This window comes from Melospiza georgiana, chromosome 21 (assembly GCF_028018845.1).
Source record: "Melospiza georgiana isolate bMelGeo1 chromosome 21, bMelGeo1.pri, whole genome shotgun sequence".
NCBI lineage: Eukaryota > Metazoa > Chordata > Aves > Passeriformes > Passerellidae > Melospiza > Melospiza georgiana.
The window spans coordinates 6,307,654-6,328,036 of record NC_080450.1 but is presented as its reverse complement, the minus strand read 5'-3'; the positions used below and the strand labels follow the sequence as shown (position 1 = coordinate 6,328,036).

Below are 20,383 nucleotides of genomic sequence, written 5' to 3'. Positions count from 1 at the left end.
ACAGTCCATCAAATTTCTCCTCTTCTATAAAGGAATGCAAAACAATGAGTTATTTACAGAAAGTGTGTGAGAAAGTTCACTACAGGAATGTCAACGTCAGAAGGCTTAGAAAATCTTAAAAAACCAGGGTGAGAGGGGGCTGTGCCCACCCTCCAGGGAAAGGGCAGGTGGAGCTCCCAGCTCTGATGGTTGCAAGGTCTTCAGAACCCAGATGGACTCAGAGTCCTGGGTGAGTCCTGGTGCTGGGAGGTCTCTTCTGCTGGAAGCTGTGGAGGGTTTGAAATCTGCCCAGTCAGAGCTGGACCTCAGCAGCCCCTCTGGGAAGGAAGAGGAGCTGGTCAGGAGTGCCTGTCCTGCTGCACTGGGCTGGATGGGACAGGCCAGGGGTGCCCAGCCCAGAGAGGGAGAGCAGAGCACCTGCAGGGACCCCTGCTCATGGCAGAGCTCAGGATCAGGAAAAGCTGTGTGGGAATGTTCCTCACTCGGAGTCACCAAATGTAGAATTTGCAGGCAACCCCCACAAGGGAAGAGATGAGAATGACTCCATGTTTCAAAAGGCTTCATTTATTATTTTTATATATATTATATTAAAAGAAAATGATATATTAAAACTATACTAAAAGAATAGAAGAAAAGGTTTCGTCAGAAGGCTTGAAAGGAAAAGGATTAGAATGATAATAAAATCTTGTGACTGACCAGAGAGTCTGAGACAGCTGGACTGTGATTGACCATTAATTAAAAAGAACCACATGAGCCAATCACAGATGCACCTGTTGCATTCCACAGCAGCAGATAATTATAGTTTGCATTTCATTTCTGAGGCCTCTCAGCTTCTCAGGAGAAAAAGTCCTGAGGAAAGGACTGACACAAATCACTCCATCTTTCCCTGGGCTCAAAGCGAGGTAAGGAAAGGTTCCTCAATGCTCTGAGGAACAAGGAAAGGAAAATGCTGTATTTTGCCTTTATGTTTACAGCTGTGCAAGTGCTTGGAGAACGAGATGAAGCACAAACTCCCTCTCCTGGAGAGACACGGCACTTTCTGCTGGAAAGAGAACAGCAGGGCAGGCTGGGCTGTTCCGGGAGACATCTGCCAGAAAACTTTTGTCTTGGCATAAATCCATGCCTCCCATCAGGAGAACGTGGCGTGGCCAAGCAGGAAACTCCTGTTCAAATTGAGCAGAAGAGCTGGGTGCAGGGGTGTCACCCTGCAGGTGTGGCTGTGCCCTCCTTCCCTTCCCTTCCCTTCCCTTCCCTTCCCTTCCCTTCCCTTCCCTTCCCTTCCCTTCCCTTCCCTTCCCTTCCCTTCCCTTCCCTTCCCTTCCCTTCCCTTCCCTTCCCTTCCCTTCCCTTCCCTTCCCTTCCCGCAGCGGTTTGGGCTGTGTGGGAAGGCAGATGTGGACACTGAGAAGATTTTCTGGCTTTCAGGACTGTGTGTGGTAAATCCTGTGGTGCCTGTGGGGTTCCATGTGGAGGGAAACTCCCATGGTTCGTCCTGTCCTGTGGGCTGCTGGGGAGATGCTGAGGATGTCTCAGTGCCTGTGGTGGGGGAAGCACTGCATGGTGAACTGAGACAGGCAGCTCATATTTTAAAAAGCTTGCTAAAGGCATGAAAAGTGTTAATTTGACTCTCAAAACATTGTTTGTTTGTTTGTTTTGCATTACTTCTGGTGTGTTTGTTTGTTTGTTTGTTTGTTTGTTTCTGGCAGGAAGATGAAGGGAGAGCAGGGCATCACTGGGATCCTTCAGCTTGGTGTTGAGAGAAAGGAAAATCCCAGACCCCCAAATTCCTTGGGGCAGGCTGTGTGGGAAGATCACCTACACATGGAAGACTGAGTGAGGGCTGACTCAGGGCAGTGGAGGGGAGGGTTCCCATCCCACTGGGGAGGGGTCCCATCCCACTGGCACACCCTCTGCTTTCCCTGGAGGCTGCTCCAGGCTGGCTGCAGGACCAGGGGCCCAGGCAGAGCTGGGCTGAGCTCTCCATGCAGCAGAAAATCTGGGGCTGTGATCCCTTTCTCTGCCAGCCGCTGCAGCCTGGTCTGGACTCAGCCTACCTTGGCACCTGCCAGGCATCCCTCCTGCCCTCAGAGCTGCCCCATTCCCTCTGCTCTTTGCCTTTTGCCTTTCACAGCAGCACGGGCAGGCTCTCCCCAGCAGGCAGACCGGGCAGGGGAGTGCTCCACTCCATGGTCATTCCTGAATTAATCCCAGGCTGAGGTTTGTCTCCTCATCCTCTGAGTGACCACAGCCAGGCTGTTCATCACAGCCCACCTGGCTGCAGGGTGTGGTTAGACATTAAAGATGTTCATAGGAACTGGTTAATTGCTCATCTGCATATTTTCAGGTGCACTTGAGCCATGTCTCAGGACCATTTCACCTTTAGCCCCCCTGGGCAGTCCCTCCTTGCACACAGGTGGGCAAATGCCTGGGAAACTTTTCTAATCAAAGGGAAGATGTGACAAATGTGGAAACAGACACTCAGGGCTGCTGTGGAGAAGGATCCAGGGTTCCCCAGGTCCCAGCCTGCTGTGCCTGTGGGCAGGGGAAGGTTTGGCTGTGCAGAGCTGCACCCTGCAGCCACCAGCCCAGTGCTGACACAAACACCAAGGGATGTGGGCAGGGGCTCAGCTCTGCCTGTAGGGGCACACAAGGAGTGGGGGCTGCAGGAAAACAGCAAAGCCAGAGCCAACAGAAGAAAAACAGGAGGCTCTGGTGGGTGTGTTCAGAAATCTTCCAGGAGAAAGTGCTGCTGTGAATGAAATTCATCTGGCCTTGAAGGACTGTGGCTGTCCCAGGGCATGGAGCTGGTCCCAGGGGGTGGCAGCTGGGATGGCTGTGGCTGTCCCAGTGGTGAAGTCAAACAGCAAACCACGAGCAGACAGAGTGGCAAGACAAGGGTTTTAATAATGAAGGTGTTGCTGGTAACATAGGTAAGGAAATGTGCTTGCTTACAGGTTTGAAGCTGACAGCATCCCTTTAAATAAGGAAATACAATTGCTGAGAGGAGAAAGTTACCTGGAAAACTCTGTACAAGGCCACAGTGGAGCAGCTAACACTACTCTGCTTCAAGTGCTCTGAATATTCTCCACGGACTGGCTTCAAAAAAATCTCTCACTTAGAAAAAGAAATTCTTTTAAAAAAATGCAACCTGTGATTGTCTATGCTAGCAGTGCCCTGTGACATTTGTACAATAGAAAAATGGTGCTTTAAATAGTGACTCGAAAGCTACTGCCGGGTGCTTTATACAGCATGCAACAAGGCCAGGGCCTGGGGACACTGCAGGGCTGCCTCCCACAGCTCCAGCATCCCTGGGGGAGCCTCCCAGCAGCTTCACCTCCGTGCGCTGTCCTTCCAGTAACAAATATTAAATACACTCAGTCTGTAAATAGTTCAACAATCTTTGTCAGCAACAATATTTACTTTGGCAAAACCAGAGTTGCGACGAACGGACGCTGCCCGTCGCAAAGTCTGCAGCGAGTTCTTTGGTGGAAGCCAAGAAGTGAAGCAAAGGCTCCTTCTTGTGAGAGCCTGAGGAAGAATATTGCACAGAGACTCCGAGGAGAAATGCTGGTGATTCCCAACGGGAGCATCACTGCGGGAGAACGGGCTCCTCCGGCTCGGTGATTCACAGCTGTTCTCCGGTAGCCTTGCTCTGGGCTGGGGGCAGTGACGCTGGATAACCTTGGGAGGAGGGGAACGCTGCTGGGCACGGAGGAGGGACGGACGGGAGGGTGGCAGGGGCAGGCACTCACACAGAGCCTCGGCCAGGCGAGGGCTCGCTCGGCTCTGCCCCCCGAGATGTCACCGAGTGCCCCTGCGCGGCTCCCCCTGCTCCCGGATCATGCAAGGGCTGGAGATCACCCCGACCTGGCTGTGCACGGACAGCCCCTCCAAAGCCTGGCTGGTCCTTTCTCACCACTTGCTCCTACCTTGGCCAAAACACATCACTCATCTCTTTGTGTGCACGGGGACACGGCCGGGCTGCCACATCCCCCATTCCTGCGCCTGCATCCTCAACATCTGCTCCAACGTTCAGAGCTCTCTGCTCCCAGGCTGCAGCCTGATCCAGCTCAGAATGCAGCCAGGACAGTCCTGGGCTCTCAGCCCCTCAGGACATGCCAAGGTGCCACCGTGAGCTCGGTGATCTCCATCTCTCATCCACCTGGAGCAGAGCTCTGCTCGATGGGGCAGTGCAGCTTTGGGCAGGAGGGAAACGAGAGCCCAGCTGTGCACAAAGGGTGCTGGGCACCTGGGCACCTGGCTGGGCACAGCCCCTGCTCCTCACCCTGGCATGGGCACGGCCAAAGTGAGCCCAACAGGTCTGCCTGAGGAGAGGAAAGGAGAGGAGAGGGCGTTTCCCTCTCCATGATTTCCTGTTGCCACCCAGGTGAGGTCACCTCACCACACAGTCTTGTCATGAGCTGCTCCAGTTCTCACAAGAGTGACTGCTAAAACTGGGAGGGGGAAAGATTAAGGAAAGAAAATGGAAGTTCTTTTCAATCAAAGGAAGTGTTGTTTCAGGCACTGGTGTCCTCTGTGGGGTTGTGTCAATGGAGGAAAACCAAAGTACCAGAGCTGTGTTGTCAATTTTCAGTGACTGGAAATCCAAACAAGTCTATATGCTGGGAAATGACTCCAGTTTGCCCTGGACGAGGCACACGTTAGCCCTGCACGTTCTGTGGCACGGCAGGAACGCTGTGCTGCCTGCTGCAGGCCCACAGCCCCCTGCCCCAGCACGTGCCCTCACCACTGCTGCAGGTGCAGGTCCATGCTGGTGTTGAGGTTGAGGTCAGCCACGTCCAGGAAGTCGATGTTGAAGATGCTGGGCCCCGCGGGGGTGAGCGAGCTGAAGCCGCTGGCCGAGCTGGGGGGGGTCAGGTCCAGCCACTCCATCGTTTCCCACGGAGACTCAGTGAAGCTCATTTGCAAGGCAGAGCCCTCGGCAGGGGAGGGGGACAGCTGGGTGTCCATGGGCGACAGGGGAGTCTGTAAAATCTCCTGGGAGTTGAGCAGTTCGTCGGCGGCCTTGCCAGAGAATCCCTCCATCATGCCCTCGAAGGGGGGCTCCTCTGCCCCCAGCTTGAGCAGGGCCATCTCACTGACCCTGCCCAGGGGGCTGTTGAGCAGCACCTCCAGGTGGGCGTCGCTGCTGCCCGGGCAGTGCTCGAAGGGCAGCGGGGCTGGGGGCCCCGGCTCGAAGGGGGCAGAGCCCTTGGGGACAGGGCCAGCCGAGCTCCCCGCAGACACCATGATCTGAGGCACCTTCTGCAGGCAGGAACGATCCTCCTTGGCATTGGCTGGGATCTCTGTCAACAAAGGAGAAGGGTTTGAGGTGCCCTGGCAGTGCCCACCACCACAGCCCTTCAGCTGACCTCCTGGGCATCCCTCTGGAGACCTGCTCGATCCCAGTGGCACTGCTTGCCCACCATCCCTCACACATTCCTGCTTTCTGACCTTATCCCCTGGGTTTGGACACAGTCCCGAGGGCACAAGCACTGGCAGCTGTCCCCAAGGGGCTGGGGAAGGGCACAGGCAGCACTCTGCACAGGGAAGGGCAGCAGAAGTGTGGGAGATGGCACTGGCAGCCCTGGGAATGGGGGGCACTGGGGGCTGGCAGTGCTATGCACAGGGCTCCTGTCCTGCTGTCCCCTCTCTCTGCACAGGTGACAGCCAAGCCCAGACCACCCCAAAGAGTTGGCACACACAGGAGCAGAGTCCAGGAAGGCCAATGTGCTTTTGGGTCCAATCTCAGTGGCTGCTGGCACAGGGAGGGCAGGGGAAAGCCATGCTCGACTCAGGCAGCTCTGCAGGGGTGCACTGAACTGGAGGGGGAGCCCCAGAGGGGAAGAGGGAAGCAGAGCATACCTCCACTCTCAATCAGCACATCCAGGAGCTCGTCCATCTGCTGACTTCGTGTCATCTGCTGCAGCAAGCGACAAAGAGGAGAGGAGAGGCCATTAGGAGCTACAAGCCAGCTGGATGCTCTATACCCCAGAAAGGATGGCTCTAGACCCCACAAATGGCTTCCTCCCACACAAAAGAGAGGCCACACCAACACGGGGCTGGCAGCAGCATTCAGGGCACTGCAGGGATGTGGCACAATGAGCAAAGCACCTTCCCTGCTGCCAACCTCTGCCCTGTGGCCACCACAGCCTGCCCTGTCCCAGGGCCCTCAGGACACAGCATTTTGGCCCCAGCACCTCACACTGGCACGTGCCTGTCTGCCCTCCCTGCACTGCCCAGTCTCCCTCCTCTCCCTGGCCAGAACCTGCAAATCTCCTGCACGCTGGCATAAACCCATTTTCAACCTGCTAACAGTATCACTCCACTTTCCCGAAGGCACCAGCAGTCCCAACACTGAGGCTGCTCCCAGAGTGATGGGAAGGAAGGTGTTCTGGGTGTTCTGGGTGTTCCTGGGTGATGGCCAGTCCTCCCTGCAGGAACAGAGCTCCAGGGTATGGCTCAGGGGCAGACGGATGAGCAGGATGAGCTTTCCTGGTGACCTGGGTCTGTCTCTGACACAGCACTGAGCACCCAAAGAGAGCACACTGGCACCCAGGGGAGCTGGGGGGTGCCAGGAGCCCTGACAGGGGACACCATCCAGCCCAGCAGGGTGTCCTCCTTTGTGGCAGCTAGCCAGCACCAACCCTTCAGGAAAGCCCATTCCTCATGGAAACAGGTCTGTCCTGCCCAGAGAACAGAACAGGGTGGGACTCCTGCAGCTGAGTCCCACTGACTGCAGACAGACAGCAGGGGCAGCCCTAGGCTGGAGAAAACAGAAACCATGCAGTTACCTGCTTCACTGCATCCTCATAGGGTGGAGGCTGCTTTACCTCTGACAGGGCTGGGCTTGACTTAGAAAAACTTGGGGATGAAATAGAAAACTTTTGGCCTGACTGCGCAGCCATCTGCATGGGGAGATACAGGGAAATGGAGTCAGTGCATGGCAGGAGCCCTGGCTCTCATCCTGCTGTGGTTGGTGAGGGAAAATGTCAATTTTGTGGGTCAAACCAACCCAAAATGCCTGGCTTTGAGCAGGACAGAGGCAGGTAAAGCAGCCCCAGAGCTAGCTCTGAGAGCCAGGGCCAGGCTGGCCCCTTGTCACTGCCAGACAGGTGGCACAGGACAGCCTGGTGTCCTGGGGACATGCAGGACAAGGGGAGGGCAGAGATGCTGCTGCTGGTCAGCTGTGCTTGGCCAGTGATGAGGTGTGGGATTCACATTCTCTGAGCCCGAGAGAAGCAGAGAACAGAATGATCAAAACACTCACACCAGAATCCAATGACCAATTCCCTCCAGGTGAACAATCTCCACAATGCATTCCACTTGTGAACAGCACAGGTGCAATAAGTGAGGTAAGAATTGTTTTGATCATTCTTTTCTCTGCTTCTCTCAGGTTCAGAGAGTGTGAACCCCACATGAGGCACCTCCCCAGCCACCCCAAGCCCTCCCCATCACCACCTGAGGGGGCATCTCACAGAGCTCAGGCCAGGAAAGGTCACTGGGAAGAGGGAAATCTCTGCCTGTGCCAAACACCTGCAGGTCTTTGCCAGCTTTTTGCCAGGCTCCCTTTCCAGGATGGATGGCATGTGAAGCCCAGTGCCTGTCAGCTGCTGTCCCCATCACCTCCAGCCCTCGTGTGTCCTTCCCTGCTGCCTGGCCATGGCCTTGTCCCACAAAAACCAGCCCCAGGGGATTGTCCCTCCAGGTGGGTTGGATCCAGGGCAGCAGTGGGGTCACTCTGCCTGGCCATGCACATCCTGGCCACCTTTCTGTGGAGGGAGCCTGAAGGAACACTGCCCCTGGCTCATGGGGAACAGCACTGCAGTGCTGGGCACAAAGGAAGAGTTCTTGCTGAAGAAGGACCCTCACCCCCAGGAGCCCCTTGCAGGCAGCAGAGGGAGGTCCAGGATGGGTGATGGTGGAGTTGGGACGAGCTGCAGGACACAATGGGACTATGCCCCTGCCCTTGGGCAGTGAGGGAGCAGCTGGAGATGCCCCTGTGGTGTCACAGCTCCCTCCTGAGCCTCACTGCCCACTGTCCATCTGTCCAGAGCAGCCCTGGTGCCTCTCTTGGGTACCAGCTCACAGCCCTGTGTCCCACTGCCCCCAGAGCTCTGCTGCAGTGCCCAGTGCCAGGGTCACCCCCTGCATCCCCTGCTCTGCTCCCCACCACCCAAACCAGTGTTCCCATCACCTCCTCACCCCTGCACAGCCCCACTGCCCTCCCTGCCCATTCCACTGGCAGCTCTGCCTGTGCCCTCCTCACCCTGAGCTGTTGCCCTCTCCCACCTCCCTGGCTGTGCTGTTTGCCAGCTGCCCATGGCACCTACCTTGCCATGCTCCTGAGCCCCACTCAGTGCCACTGTGCAGGGCTGCACCCCAATGCCTGCTCAGGGCCACTGTGCAGGGCTGGGAGAGCCCTGCCCTGGGCTGGGCTGTCCCACACACCCAGCCTGCCCTGCCACACCCCTGTGAGCACACCTGGCACTGCATGGGCACCTGGGAGGGCACTGGGGTTGCTGTGATCAGAGCCTTGAGCTGTTTTGTGCAGCATGTCCCCCTCCCCAAGTGTTTGTGCCGGGCCAGGGGGCTGAGTGAGCAGTGGTGGCTGCTGAGGATGGCTCTGTGCTGGCCTGGTGGGGAGGCACAAGCTCTCTCTGACTGCAGAGCTCAGCTGCCAGCCCTGCTCCAGCTCCCTGAGAAAAGGCTTCCCCAGGGGAACTGCTCTCCTCCAGCTCAGTGGTGAAAATCCCTCACACGCTGCTGGGAGCCACAATGGCTTGGCAAGCTCCTGGGAAGGCCTGCAGCCCTGCAGTGGGGTCTCCCAGGGGTGTAGGAACTGTGCCAGGGTTCTCCCAGGAGCTGAGGGATCCACGCTGGGGCGTCCCTGCTGTGTACAGAGCTGTGCCAGGCCTCCATGGGGCACGGCTGTGCCAGGACTCCCCCAAGGGCAGAGCAAGCTGTGCCAGGACTCCCCCTGAGGGGAGAGGCAGCTGGGTTTGGGCTCTTTTCGGGTAGGAGAAGCTGTGCCAGTGCTCCCCCAGGGAAGTGGGAGCTTGCCAGGACTCCTCCAGAGGCAGAGAGAGCTGTGCCAGAGCTCCATAGGGCAGAGAGAGCTGTGCCAGAGCTCCCCAGGGCAGAGGGAGCTGTGCCAGGGCTCCATAGGGCAGAGGATGCTCTGCCAGGATGCTCCCAGGACACAGGCAGCTTTGCCAGGGCTCACCTAGGGGCAGAGAGAGCAGTGCTGGGGAGGAGGGGAGCTGTGCCAGGGCTTCCCCAGGGCAGCAGGAGCTGTGCCAGGGCTCCATGGGGCACAAGAGCTGTGCTGTCACCCCTCCAGGACAACTGGCCGCGGTGGCAGGGCTCCCCAGAAGAAACCCTGCACTGGACCCTGCAGTGCTCTCAGCCTCCATGCCATTGCCCGTGTGGGACGCTTGCAGCAGGAATCTGCAGGGCCTCCCCCGCGTGGTGTGAGCGGGGGGCTGCGGGCTGGGCTGGCACTCACCGGGGCCGTGCGGAGGCAGCTGCTGCCCGGGGGGGACCCGCTGCGGCCCTCGGGGGACACGGGCAGCAGGTAGTGGCTGTTGGGGGACGGCGGCAGGCTGATGTGCTGGGGGCTCTTGGCAGCGCCCAGGGGAGAGTGCTGCGGGGAGCACTGCGGGCTCAGGAATGTCGAGGAGGTGATGGTGCTCTGCCCGGCGGGCTCCAAGCAGTGGCTGTTCACGATGTGGGGCACCTGTGGCACTCCACAGTTACTCAGCTTATCCGAGCTGCCCGCCTGGCCTTTCAGGGCCATTTGTTTGGATGCAAATGGACAGCTGGACACGGTGTTTTCCTGCTTGATGGGGACACCAAAGAAATGCTGAGCAGGCTGCTGCTTCTCCTCAAGGCCGTTGCTTCTCTTCCGCTTCTGGAGCTGCATCCTCAGCTCTTCCACCTGCCTCTGCTCCTGCTGCAGCTTCCACGTCAGTTCATTGATCACCTTCTGCTTCTCCACCAGCATCTTGTCCTTCTCCGTGTCTATCCCTTCCAGTTCCAGCTGGATGCTCCCTCCGTTCATGCTGCTCATGAGGCTTTCCTCAGCGCTGCCCTGCACTGGTGATGGCTGGAGGCCAAACTGTGGGGAAGCCATGGGCCCATCGTTGAAGGTGTCGGGCAGGGAGCCGCTCACAGAGAGGTCAGAGGAGGCAGGAGAGATGGGCGGGGTGGAGCTGGTGCTGCCAAAGTGGTAGAAACCATTGGACAACATGCTGGTGGAGGACTGGGACTGGTAGCTGGACAGGGTGTTGGTTGGGGTGACGGGGAAGGTGACGGTGGTGATCTCACTGAAGCTGGGCACCGTGCTGCTGCTGCACTCCTGGAAGGGCCGCAGCCGCTCCATCAGCGCTGTCTTGGTGCCCGACACGGGCAGGCCGCGGATCCGGAGCTGCTGCCTCAGCTCCGACACCTGCAAGGGAAATCACTTGTGGTCAGACTCTGTAGGGATGTGCCCCTTTATTGACAGAGTGATCAAATTATGCTTTGGCTCCTTAAGAAGCTGTACCTTTGGTTTGCTGCTGCACAGGCTGGAGCAGTGCACCCCTGACCACCTGAAGAGCAACCAGCCCTGGTGTTCAGAGCCTCCCCAGTGACCAAGCCCTGCCCAGGGTGCTGTGCTGCTCTCCTGGGTGGCTCAGAGCAGGGGGCTCAGGTTGTTTCATCTCTAACACGGCCCCTCCCAGCCTGGGGCACTCCCTGGCACACTCAGAGGCAGCACAGCACACTCAGGCTGTGACACTCTGCTCCTGCAGTGACAAAGTTGGCACTCACTTTGAGATCATCCAGGTTGGAGGGCAGAGGGCCTGGCTTGATAGATGAGACACAAGTCTGGCCTGAAAAGGTGGTTTTCACTGGAGAAAGAGGGGTGTTGTTGCCAGAAGTTGATGAAGGATTTGAGCTTTTGACCATTTGCTCATTTGATTGCCTGCAATAACAAAATAACAAAGGAGATTTGGGGTAACTTGTCTGTTCCCCCAAGGTCTTTGTGCCCAGCATCCCATCCCTCTGCTCCCCTGGGTCTGCTGTCCCCTATGTGAGACTTCAGGATGGCCAAGGAAAACCAGGCTGGGCTGCAGGGGATAGCTGGTGTCCCACCACAGGTGCCTCAACCAGACTGCAAAGCCAGAGTGGTTTGGAAGGAGTCTGTGCTGTTCCCAAGTTTTTCTGATTTGGTGGTGTGCCTCTGTCGCCTTACTCTGGCACAAATGGATACAGAAGGGAAAGCCTGGAGAGAAACAGGAGCAAGTCCTGCTGCTGGCACAGTGCCACTCACTTTAGCTGCCCTTGGTGCATCCCAGGATAGCTGAAGTGCTGCTGCTGCTGCTGCTGCTGCTGGCTGAGGATCTGGAGCTGCAGGAAGAGCTGCTGCTGCTGGAGCAGTCTGGCATATGCAGAATCCATGGGTGGAGGGGACTTCTCTGCTTTCTGGTCTGGAGGGATGTACTGGTGGTACTTGAGCTTCTTCACTTTGGGCTTGGTGTCCTTGGGCTTTTTGTGACGGTTCTTGCTGTCACTGGATGATTTGGACTGTTGGAAAGAAGGAAAGGAATTAGGGGTGAGAAGAGCTCCTGCCATCCCCATGGGACCCCAGAGGCCTGGGACAGAACAAAGGCAGCTCCTGCTGGCACTGTGACACTCCAGCTCTGAGCTGCTGATCCTGGCTGTGGGGCACTCCCTTGGCACTGCGTCCCATCTCAGCTGGGCTGGAGAGCACATGAGATGGGAGAATGACCCTCCCTGCTGGAAGGTGCTCCAGTGTGGCCTGGTATCTCCTCCTGCTCCAGCCCCAGGGGATGTTTTCAGTGCAGGGCTCAAGCAGCTGCCTCTAGCAAGGTGTAATGTTGTATCTTGTACCATAACACAATTCATTAAATTAGTTTTTGACACAAGGACGTCTGCCTGAATTATTCAAAGCCTTTAAGGCCAGAACCAGAGTGGCACAGCACATGGGCACTCCAGGCTGGTTTGCCCCGGTATGGTTCTCCTCCTGGGCAGCCGGAGGCACCGGCATTACCTTCACGGCAGAGGGCAGCGGCAGCGTCGGGCTCTCCTGCCCCGCGGGCTGCTTGGGGCTGTCGCACTGGCTGCCCTGCCCCGGGGCAGCGTCCGCAGCGTGCCCATCGGCACTGGGGGGACGATCCTGCAAGGGAGAGGGGACAGGGGCTGTGGGGCCGGGTCCAGGGCTGTCCAGCCTGGATTAGGGCTCCTGGTGCCCCGTTTCCTCACCCCATGTTGTTCCCAATCCGCACAGATGCCTCAGTGCATCCTAGTCCCATCATGTCTATCCCAGTCCTTTCCCAGTTCTCTGCCTCCTGCTTGTTTTTCCAGCCCTCCCAATTTCACCTGAGCCCTGTATCCTCGATCACAGCTGGCCCCTCAGTATCCTCCAGACCAGCCCACTCTTCTCAGCTGACCTGTGGATGGCCAAAATCCTTTTGGTCCTCCCTCACTCCAGCCTGCCCCAGTTCCTCCCTTTACTCCCCGTCCATCGCAGTCCCTCCAGTCTGCCTCAATCCACTCCAGCTCCCGCATTCCCCCTGTTTCCCCAGCCTCTACATTCCCCCAATTTCCCCCAGTCCCCCTGTTCCCCCAGCCTCTACATTCCCCCATTTTACCCCCAATTTCCTCCCAGTCCCCCTGTTCCCCCAGCCTCCACATTCCCCCAGTTTCCCCCAGTTTTTCCCAGTCCCCCCAGTCCCTCTCTCCACCCCGGCCCGGCGCTCCCCGAGGCTGCAGTTCCCACGCCGGCCGGCAGTGGGCGCGCCGGCCCCGCGCAGCGCGGTCCCCCCGCGGTCCCAGAATGACAGAACGACACAGAATGACAGAATGACACAGAATGTCACAGAATCACACAATTAACACGGCTGGAAAAGACTTTTGTCACCATCGAGTCCAATCTGTCACCTAACACCACCCTGTCAACCAAATAATGGCACTGACTGCTACATCCAGGCTCTTAAACACCTCCAGGAATGGTGACTTCACCGCTTCCCTGAGCAACACATTCCAATGCTCAACCAGTCTTTCAGTGAAGAATTTCTTCCTAATGTCCAATCTGAACCTCCCCTGGTGCAGCTTAAGGCTGTGTCCTCTTGTCCTGTCGCTGTTCCCCGGGAGAAGAGCCCGACCCCACCTGGCTGCACCCTCCTGTCAGGGCGCTGTAGGGAGTGATGGGTCTCCCCTGAACCTCCTCTTCTCCAGGATAAACAATCACAGCTCCCTCAGCCGCTCCTACAGAACTTGTGTTCCAGACCCCTCACCCGCCTTGTTGCCTCCTCTAGACACGCTCCAGCATCCCCACATCCTTCCTAAATTAAGGGATCCAGGACTGGGCACAGCACGGAAGGTGCAGCCCAAGCAGTGCCGAGCACAGGGCAGGAATCACCTCCCGGCCCGGGACCCCGCGTGTCGCTCCGCTGTGCCATCCCCCGTGCCATCCCCTGTGCCGCACGGGTCTCTCCTGTCCCCCCGCATGTCCCCCGGGCCCAGGAGGCCTCTCCGTACCTGAGGAGCCTCGGCAGGGCCGGCGGGGGGCGGCTCCGGGGCCTTGGAGGCGGGGGGCGGCTCGGCGGGCCCCGGGGAGCCGCGGCTGCGGGGCCGCTCCGGGGACAGCCCGTCGTTGCTGCTGTCCTCCTCGAAGGCGAAGGCGTCGCTCTGCCGGGGAAAGGCGCCCTGGGAGCCTGCGGGGGCAGAGGGGCCACGGTCAGAGCCTGCGGGGAGCCACGGGCACGGGGTGAGCCGTGGGGAGCCGGGCCGGGCCCGCCGCCCCCTCCCCGGCCCTGGTGAGGGCACACGGGGGGCTCGGGCACCTCCGGGGGTGCCCCGCGGCTGGGGGAGAGCAGGGGGACTCCAGCCATGCACAGGGCACTTGGGACAGGGAGAGAGGAGGGGATGGAGGAGCTGGGATCATGGACTGTGTCCCATCGGAGAGAAGGGGGATCTGAGGAGCCGGGACTATGGCCCTTGTTCTTTGGGAGAGGAAGAGAGGAGAGGATGGAGGAGACGGGATGGCCCTTGTTCTTTGGGAGAGAGAATGGGATGGAAGAGCTGGGACCATGGCCCCTGTTCCTTGGGATAGGAAGAGAGGAGGGGATTCAGGAGCTGGGACCATGGCCCCTGTTCCTTGAGACAGGAGAGAGGAAGGGATGGAGGAGCCCATTCCACCAGCACAGCAGGGCTGGTGCAGACAGGTGGGGCTGGGGCGGGAGGGGCTCTGCCATCCTGCCCCTCTGCTGGGCTGGGATGGGAGAGGGGCACAAATCGCCCTCCCTGAGCTGAGCACCCACACCATGCATGGTCTCTGTCCTCAGCACAAGGAGTGAGGTTGAAATCAGCTCGGAATGTGATCCATCTGCTCACAGCACAAGAGCCAACAAGGGTGGATGTGGCCGCAGGTGCACAGAGGCTCCCACATGCTGTCTCTGTGCACAGGTTTCACCCACAGGACACAATTCCAACCACTTCTGCTGCCTGACAGCCCCAGGCTGCCCTCCCTGCACAGCTCCTGCACTCCTGTCTGCTAGTCAGATGGGCAAGGGCTCTTGACCCCGAGGTTTGATGATAAATAAAGTGCTGAGGAAAAAAGGTCTCATGTGAGCCTCAGGAGAGCTGCAGGTGGGGGTAGAGGAAGGAGCAGCGTGGCCACACTCGTAATCTCCTCGTGCTCATGTCTGGCATTTGTCAGGCAGCTTGGCACGCTGATAGTGAGGTGACAAATGGGGAAGTAGGAAGGGCCTGGGGACAAGCTTCCACCTGTCCCTGCTGCTGCCCTAGCAATGTGCACCTTCTCAACGACACGCAACTCTGCTCTGACCCCTGGCCCTATCTGAGAGATAAGGGTTATCTCCACTCCCTGTGGCTGCTGGTGCCAGGGTGGGCGAGGACAGAGCCCTGGCTCCCTGCCTGAGCTGCTGCCCAGACATGGGCTGGGGAAATGAGAGCAGCTGTGTTCAAATTGCTGTCCCTGGAAAGAGGGTCTGTGTCCTCTCCATCAGAGGCAGCACCCAAACAGGTCCCTGAGCAGCTGCAGCATTCCATGGGCCACCTGGGCTGCATGGGAGCTGCAGGCCAGCATGGACATCCCCTCTTGGGACAAATTACTCCAAGCAATGGGGACTTGTGGATCTGCAGGGCTCCTGCTGTGCTGACAGGGGAGTGTGTGTTGGGAAGTGGTGCCAAAGCTGGGAGCACAAGGGACCTTCAGGACACAGCGACAGCCCAGAGCACGACAGGAATGTGCTGCATCCTGCTGCTTGATACCACAGGGCTGTGCCAATGGGGAATGCTTCCTTTATCTGCCCTGCTCTCACCCAGCCCGGCCTGAGCGTATTGTTTCTCAGTCCCGTGTCCCTGCTGTAATCTCAGGCAGGATGGTGTTTGCTCCAGGCTGTTTTTAATGCACTGGGTATTGTCCTCTGGAGCGCATTGGACAAAGTGATGACAAGGACCTGGTAAAAAAAGTTCCTTGTATCACTGCTCAGCTATGCAGGGCACTGGCGGCCTCCTGTCACTGCGACGTTGGGGCTTTCGGTTGGGGTCTGGCACTTTGTGCTCGCCCTGCCGGAGGTGATTAGAGGAACACGTCAGCTGAACTTTCCACTGTATAAACAGTTGAGATTCCAAGGTTAAAGTAAAATGATTTTAAACCCTGTCATCTTTCTGGTATTGCAAAAACAAAAGGCTTAACGTTCAGAAGTGCCGGTACTCATCTCCGCTATGTGTTCAGCCCTTTGCCCCAAATTGTGAGTACCACAAGGTGCCTCTGACTCCAAAAATGAGCTTGAGGATCCTTCAACTTCTGCAGAAACCTGAGGGATGGTTTCTGCACCATCTTCTTCTCATGGCACCCTATGGTACCAAGCAACCTAATGCTGGACCCTAATGAGCTGCATGTTTGACCCTAAATGGGATAGAACTGGCTTACAAGGACACGTTTTTCCCCAGCAATGTGATAGAACAGCATTGTGAAGGGGAGAAATTTAAAACTGAACAAATCATTTTTAAGCCAGACTTTTTAACAGTTTGGTCCTGTAAATCTCTGTTTACCACCAGCTCCTGACAAGGCAGCTGGAGAGATGCTCTGTTCAAGACTCAAGCTCATTTCTCCTGTCTCCAAACCTCAGCTCCAGGGGATAAAGTCATGCTCACACTGCCTCAACTGTTTATAAAGGGGGGGATTTTTTGAACCTTTTTTTTTCCACTGTACTCTCCTTTAGTAAGTGGCTGGGGAGATTTTACTTGAACTCTCCTTAAAAATTCCTCTTCAGGCAGAGTCCTGGAACATTTCACCTTCAAAGAGGAGAGCTGCAACACGCTGGGAATGGAGCAGCTCCAGGGCCAGGCTGGAGAAGCTGCTGTACATACACAGCCTGCCTTTCACAGCCCCAAACCAAGAGCAGGAATAGTTGTGGGGCAGGACAGAGCAATATCTGAGCCTGCAGTATTTAATGTCATTTAATATGGTTTCTGAGATGAAATAAAAGTCAAAGTGCTTCCTGTTTCCACTCTCATTTTTGGCATCTCTCCTGTCACTCCAAGACCCTTTCTTCCCCAAAACCTTGCCATTGTCCCCTGCCTGCTCTGAGCTCCAGAACAGACCTTTTAAACGGGATTATGGAAATGGAAATGATCCCATTAATTGAGGAACTGTGAGCAACAGAACAGAGCAGCTCTCAGTGTCTCACTGGAGACTTGAGTGTCAGTTTGGACATGTGGACACAGCCCCAGACTTTAAAACTAAGAGTTGCTGCCATGTCACTGCAGGACCCTGCTGGCTTTCCTGCTCCTTTCTTTGCTTTTGGATCTCCCTGTCCTGGCACTGAGCCCTGGTGAAATTTGAGTCACCTTTCTGCTCTGTGTTGGCTCCCACAGCAGCGTGGGGGAAGTAATTGTGGATGATTCTTCCTCCCTCCTCTGGTGGGAGGAGGTGATGGAGGAAAACCGAGCTTAGGAATAAGAGAAGTGCTGGCTCTGGCTGGTAGGAGTGTGCCCTGTTTATATTCTCCAGCAATTTAGCACCCCAAGGGTGCTCCACACCCCAGGGATGCAGCATCCTGCTCTGCTGGGTCCTGGATACCACCAGAGGTAAAAAATAAAAGAGAACCCTCAGCCTTCTTGAACTGGGGCCACTCCACCCCCATTTACTGGGATGTGAGAGCTTGGCAGGGCATGAGTGGGAGAATCTGGGCTGCTCTCACCACCAAACCCTGTTGGGTTCTCTCCCATGCTGAAGGAAGGACTGTCCTCTCTCCAACATCACCACTGCTGTGCTCAGAGCCTTGGGGAGGGAAGGGGTGTAAGAAGGGAGGTTCCTTCTGGGGGAATGTGGCTGAGCACTGGTGCATGTTTGTGTCACTGCTCTAAGATGAGAGCTCTGTGCTCCCAGGCTGTGCTGGACTGGGATGGTTACTCTGAAAATAATTCAATTTAAGCAATAAAAGCAGCTCTTACATCCAGGCTGGTCACTTCCTGCAGTCACTGTGGCAGCCCCTGCCCCACTCCATGCACACACACAACACCCACATGCACTGTCAGTACCTTTTATGGCCTCTTTCACAGCTGAGTCCACTGGAATAATATTCTTCTCCACCAGCTCCAAAGGACCCGGCCTGAGCGCAATCTTCTCATTGAGGTCATCTGCCAGCCGGGCTCTTTTCAGCTTCATTTGGGTGGACTGGATGGACCCCTCTGCAGCTGAGTCTGAAAGGCCAAACAGAGGCATCAGGGTCAGGGGCTCCTGTGGGCACAGCACTCAGGATTCCCTTCCCAGCAGTGGATTTCTGCATGAACAGTGGGCTTTGGCACAGAGCAGGAGCCAGCTGACCATGTGGTGCCCTCCAGCACAGCCTCTGGGGCTGTGGTACCTGAGCATGGCTCAGCACAGCAGGGTCTGCTCTGCCAGACACAGGTCCTGAGGCCCAGAGAAGGACCCGTGTCCCCAGTCACAGCAGGATCTGCTCTGCCACACTGGGTGGGGCTGATTTGGGACATCTCTGAGCCTCAGGCCCAGCTTCTCCATTCCCAAACAAGAGCCTCTCTCTACCATCCTGGGCTTGCAAACCCTGCCTACAGCTGGACCAGCCTCTGCAGGGACCAGGAGTGATCTGTGATGGAAACTTCGTCAGCAAACTGCCACCAAAAAGGGCCAAAGGGTCTCCAGCTCCTCTCTCTGCCATTGGCCCCTTTTGGGTTAGTGCAGATGGGAAACAGCTGGAGAATAGAACCACTGGCAGTGCTCAACTGGAGTAAATGGCTTACACTGGAATTTAAAATGCTGAGCCTTTGGCTGTGCACTTTTGGAGGTGACATGACTACAGTGCTCCAGGCCTTCAGGGAAAAATGAGCTGGGGATGAGCAGAGGAAAAGGTAGATCTGGAAACTGCAGCCCTACCAAAGCCAGCTGAGAAACCCCAAGCTGTTAAAGGGTGACAGAAGAATATCAACTTAAACAGAAAGATTTCCTGAACAAAGCTGTCTGGCTCCTCTCTTGGACCAGGCATGAGTAGTGAGGGAATGGGATCCTAAACCAGATCATTTCTGAACCCTGGAGGGTCTAAAGTAAGAACAGCTGCATTGAGGTTGTTCTTTCCTCAAAGCCTGGACACTCTCTGGAAGAGATATTGTAGGGAACATGAGCTACAGGGCTTGGCACCACGGAAATTCTCTACAGGAGAGCTCTACAGGAGAGCTGCTCTAGGGCCATTCACATTATACAGACCAGTGAACACAAATGAGCTCTTCAAGGTGAACTGTAACAAAAGGGAGGCCTGTAAAGCACTTGGATGATGCCAACTGTGTCACCTGGCCAGTTCCAATCACCTCTAGGTCCATTTGTGAACAAAATGGATTTGTAAGTCAAATCCACCAAATGGATATGGCAAGACAGAGCTCTGAAATGCAGAGCAGGATGGACAGATGTGTGAGCAGAGGGTGCAGGTAAGGGGGTGTGGGGCAGCACATGCATCTTGCTGAGTGCACAGCCAGGCACTCTGCTCTCTGCAGTCTCTGTCCCTCTGTCCCTGTCCATGCCCAGGGACTGAAGCTGCCTCCATGTCTGGTAACAGCCCCCCAGCTCCATTATTTAACCTAAGGGAATCACACTCTCCATCTCTTCACCAAGCAATGGTGCTAGTTTTTTTTGGGATGGAAACCTGGGGGAAAAGCAAGGCAGCAACACTGATCCAGCACTGGACCCAGGCTCAGCCCTCCTGCCTGCCAGAGGGAAAAAGAAACACAGATTGCATCCGTGCTGAGAGCAGAGGGCAGCAGTCACAGCTGCCAGAGAGTGATCTGCTTCTTCCAGGCAAGTGACAGGACTCAAGGAGGGAGGGAGGCTGCACATCCTCTCTGTCTCTAAGGATCTTGTTATCTCTGGAGATAACGAGGGACACTGTGGTGTTCTGCTGTCTGTGATGGGATCCAGCTCTGCCAGCTCTGCCTGAGAGGGAACACCAGGATGGGAGAGTAGAGGAGAGAGCTGCTGTGGCTCACAGACTGATAGCAGGGCTTTTCATACTGCCCTGCCTGGGTCACTGACTGCACGGGCTGTCACACAGAATATCCAGAATTACAGCAGCACAAAAGATGTCCAGCTTGGGAAGGTGCTACAATGGTCTGCTATAGGAATTTCAGTGCCCTGGACAACAAATTCCCTGGGCTTGCTCTTCATGATCAGATATTGGCACTGGTGTGTAGCAGAATTCTCTCTCACAGCTGTTCCATACAGCATCTTACACTGCCAGAGATGGGAGAAAGCCTGGGTGGCCTGGGGACTGTGTCTGTCAGGAAATAAAAGTGTGTCCTGCTTCCTAACACCAGCTCTGGACACAATTTCATACAACATGTCCCATTTGAGTCTGCCTCCCATGAGCAGCTGGAACAAGGTAATGGCAGTGATATTCCTGAAGGAACACAAGAAGGGCAGGAGGAACACAAGTCCCAGGGCAGGAGACACAAGGAGTGTGTGGGAGAAACTCTTACCTTGCAGAATGTGCATATTGACCAGGTCTGAGCGCTCAGGCCTGCTTCTGATCTTGTGCTTGAGATAATCTTCAGTCTGCAGAACACAAATGCAAAGTTACCTGCCTGGAGCAGCACTAAGGTACTGAGAGCACCTGCCCCTGGGCCATCCCATGATTCTTTTGAATTTATCACAAGCTGGGTTGAGCGAGCTCCTAAATGACATTTCTCATCCCTGAAACACTGTCCTGTTCTTGGGCAGAAGCTCCTCAGAAAGAGAACAAGGTGCATGAAGCTGCTGACTGTTCACTGCACCCACTCTGTGCCCTTTGCCATCACTAGTGGGCTTCTGATGCCTGAAGTGTTATGAGAACACAGGAAGGGT

At 56.5% G+C, this 20,383-nt stretch overlaps 1 protein-coding gene across 1 annotated transcript; it reads right to left on the bottom strand.

Moving 5' to 3' along the window:
* Positions 1-4,743: 4,743 nt before the first annotated feature.
* MYOCD (myocardin) lies at positions 4,744-20,050 on the bottom strand. Its single transcript, XM_058038785.1, has 10 exons — positions 20,020-20,050; positions 17,578-17,739; positions 13,546-13,721; positions 12,056-12,181; positions 11,315-11,568; positions 10,813-10,966; positions 9,509-10,450; positions 6,795-6,908; positions 5,866-5,923; positions 4,744-5,306 (listed from the first exon to the last, which is right to left on the bottom strand). The coding sequence occupies exons 1-10, from the start codon at positions 20,033-20,035 to the stop codon at positions 4,744-4,746; spliced, it is 2,565 nt and encodes an 854-aa protein (XP_057894768.1). The 5' UTR covers positions 20,036-20,050.
* Between the last annotated feature and the right edge of the window lie 333 nt (positions 20,051-20,383).

Excerpts from the sequence above, each read along its gene's own strand:
- MYOCD (XM_058038785.1), bottom strand. Across the intron at positions 12,182-13,545 it reads GCCCTGCCGAGGCTCCTCAG|GATCGTCCCCCCAGTGCCGA; the intron begins GTACGGAGAGGC and ends TCTCCCTTGCAG. Across the intron at positions 6,909-9,508 it reads GCTGCCTCCGCACGGCCCCG|ATGGCTGCGCAGTCAGGCCA; the intron begins GTGAGTGCCAGC and ends CTCCCCATGCAG.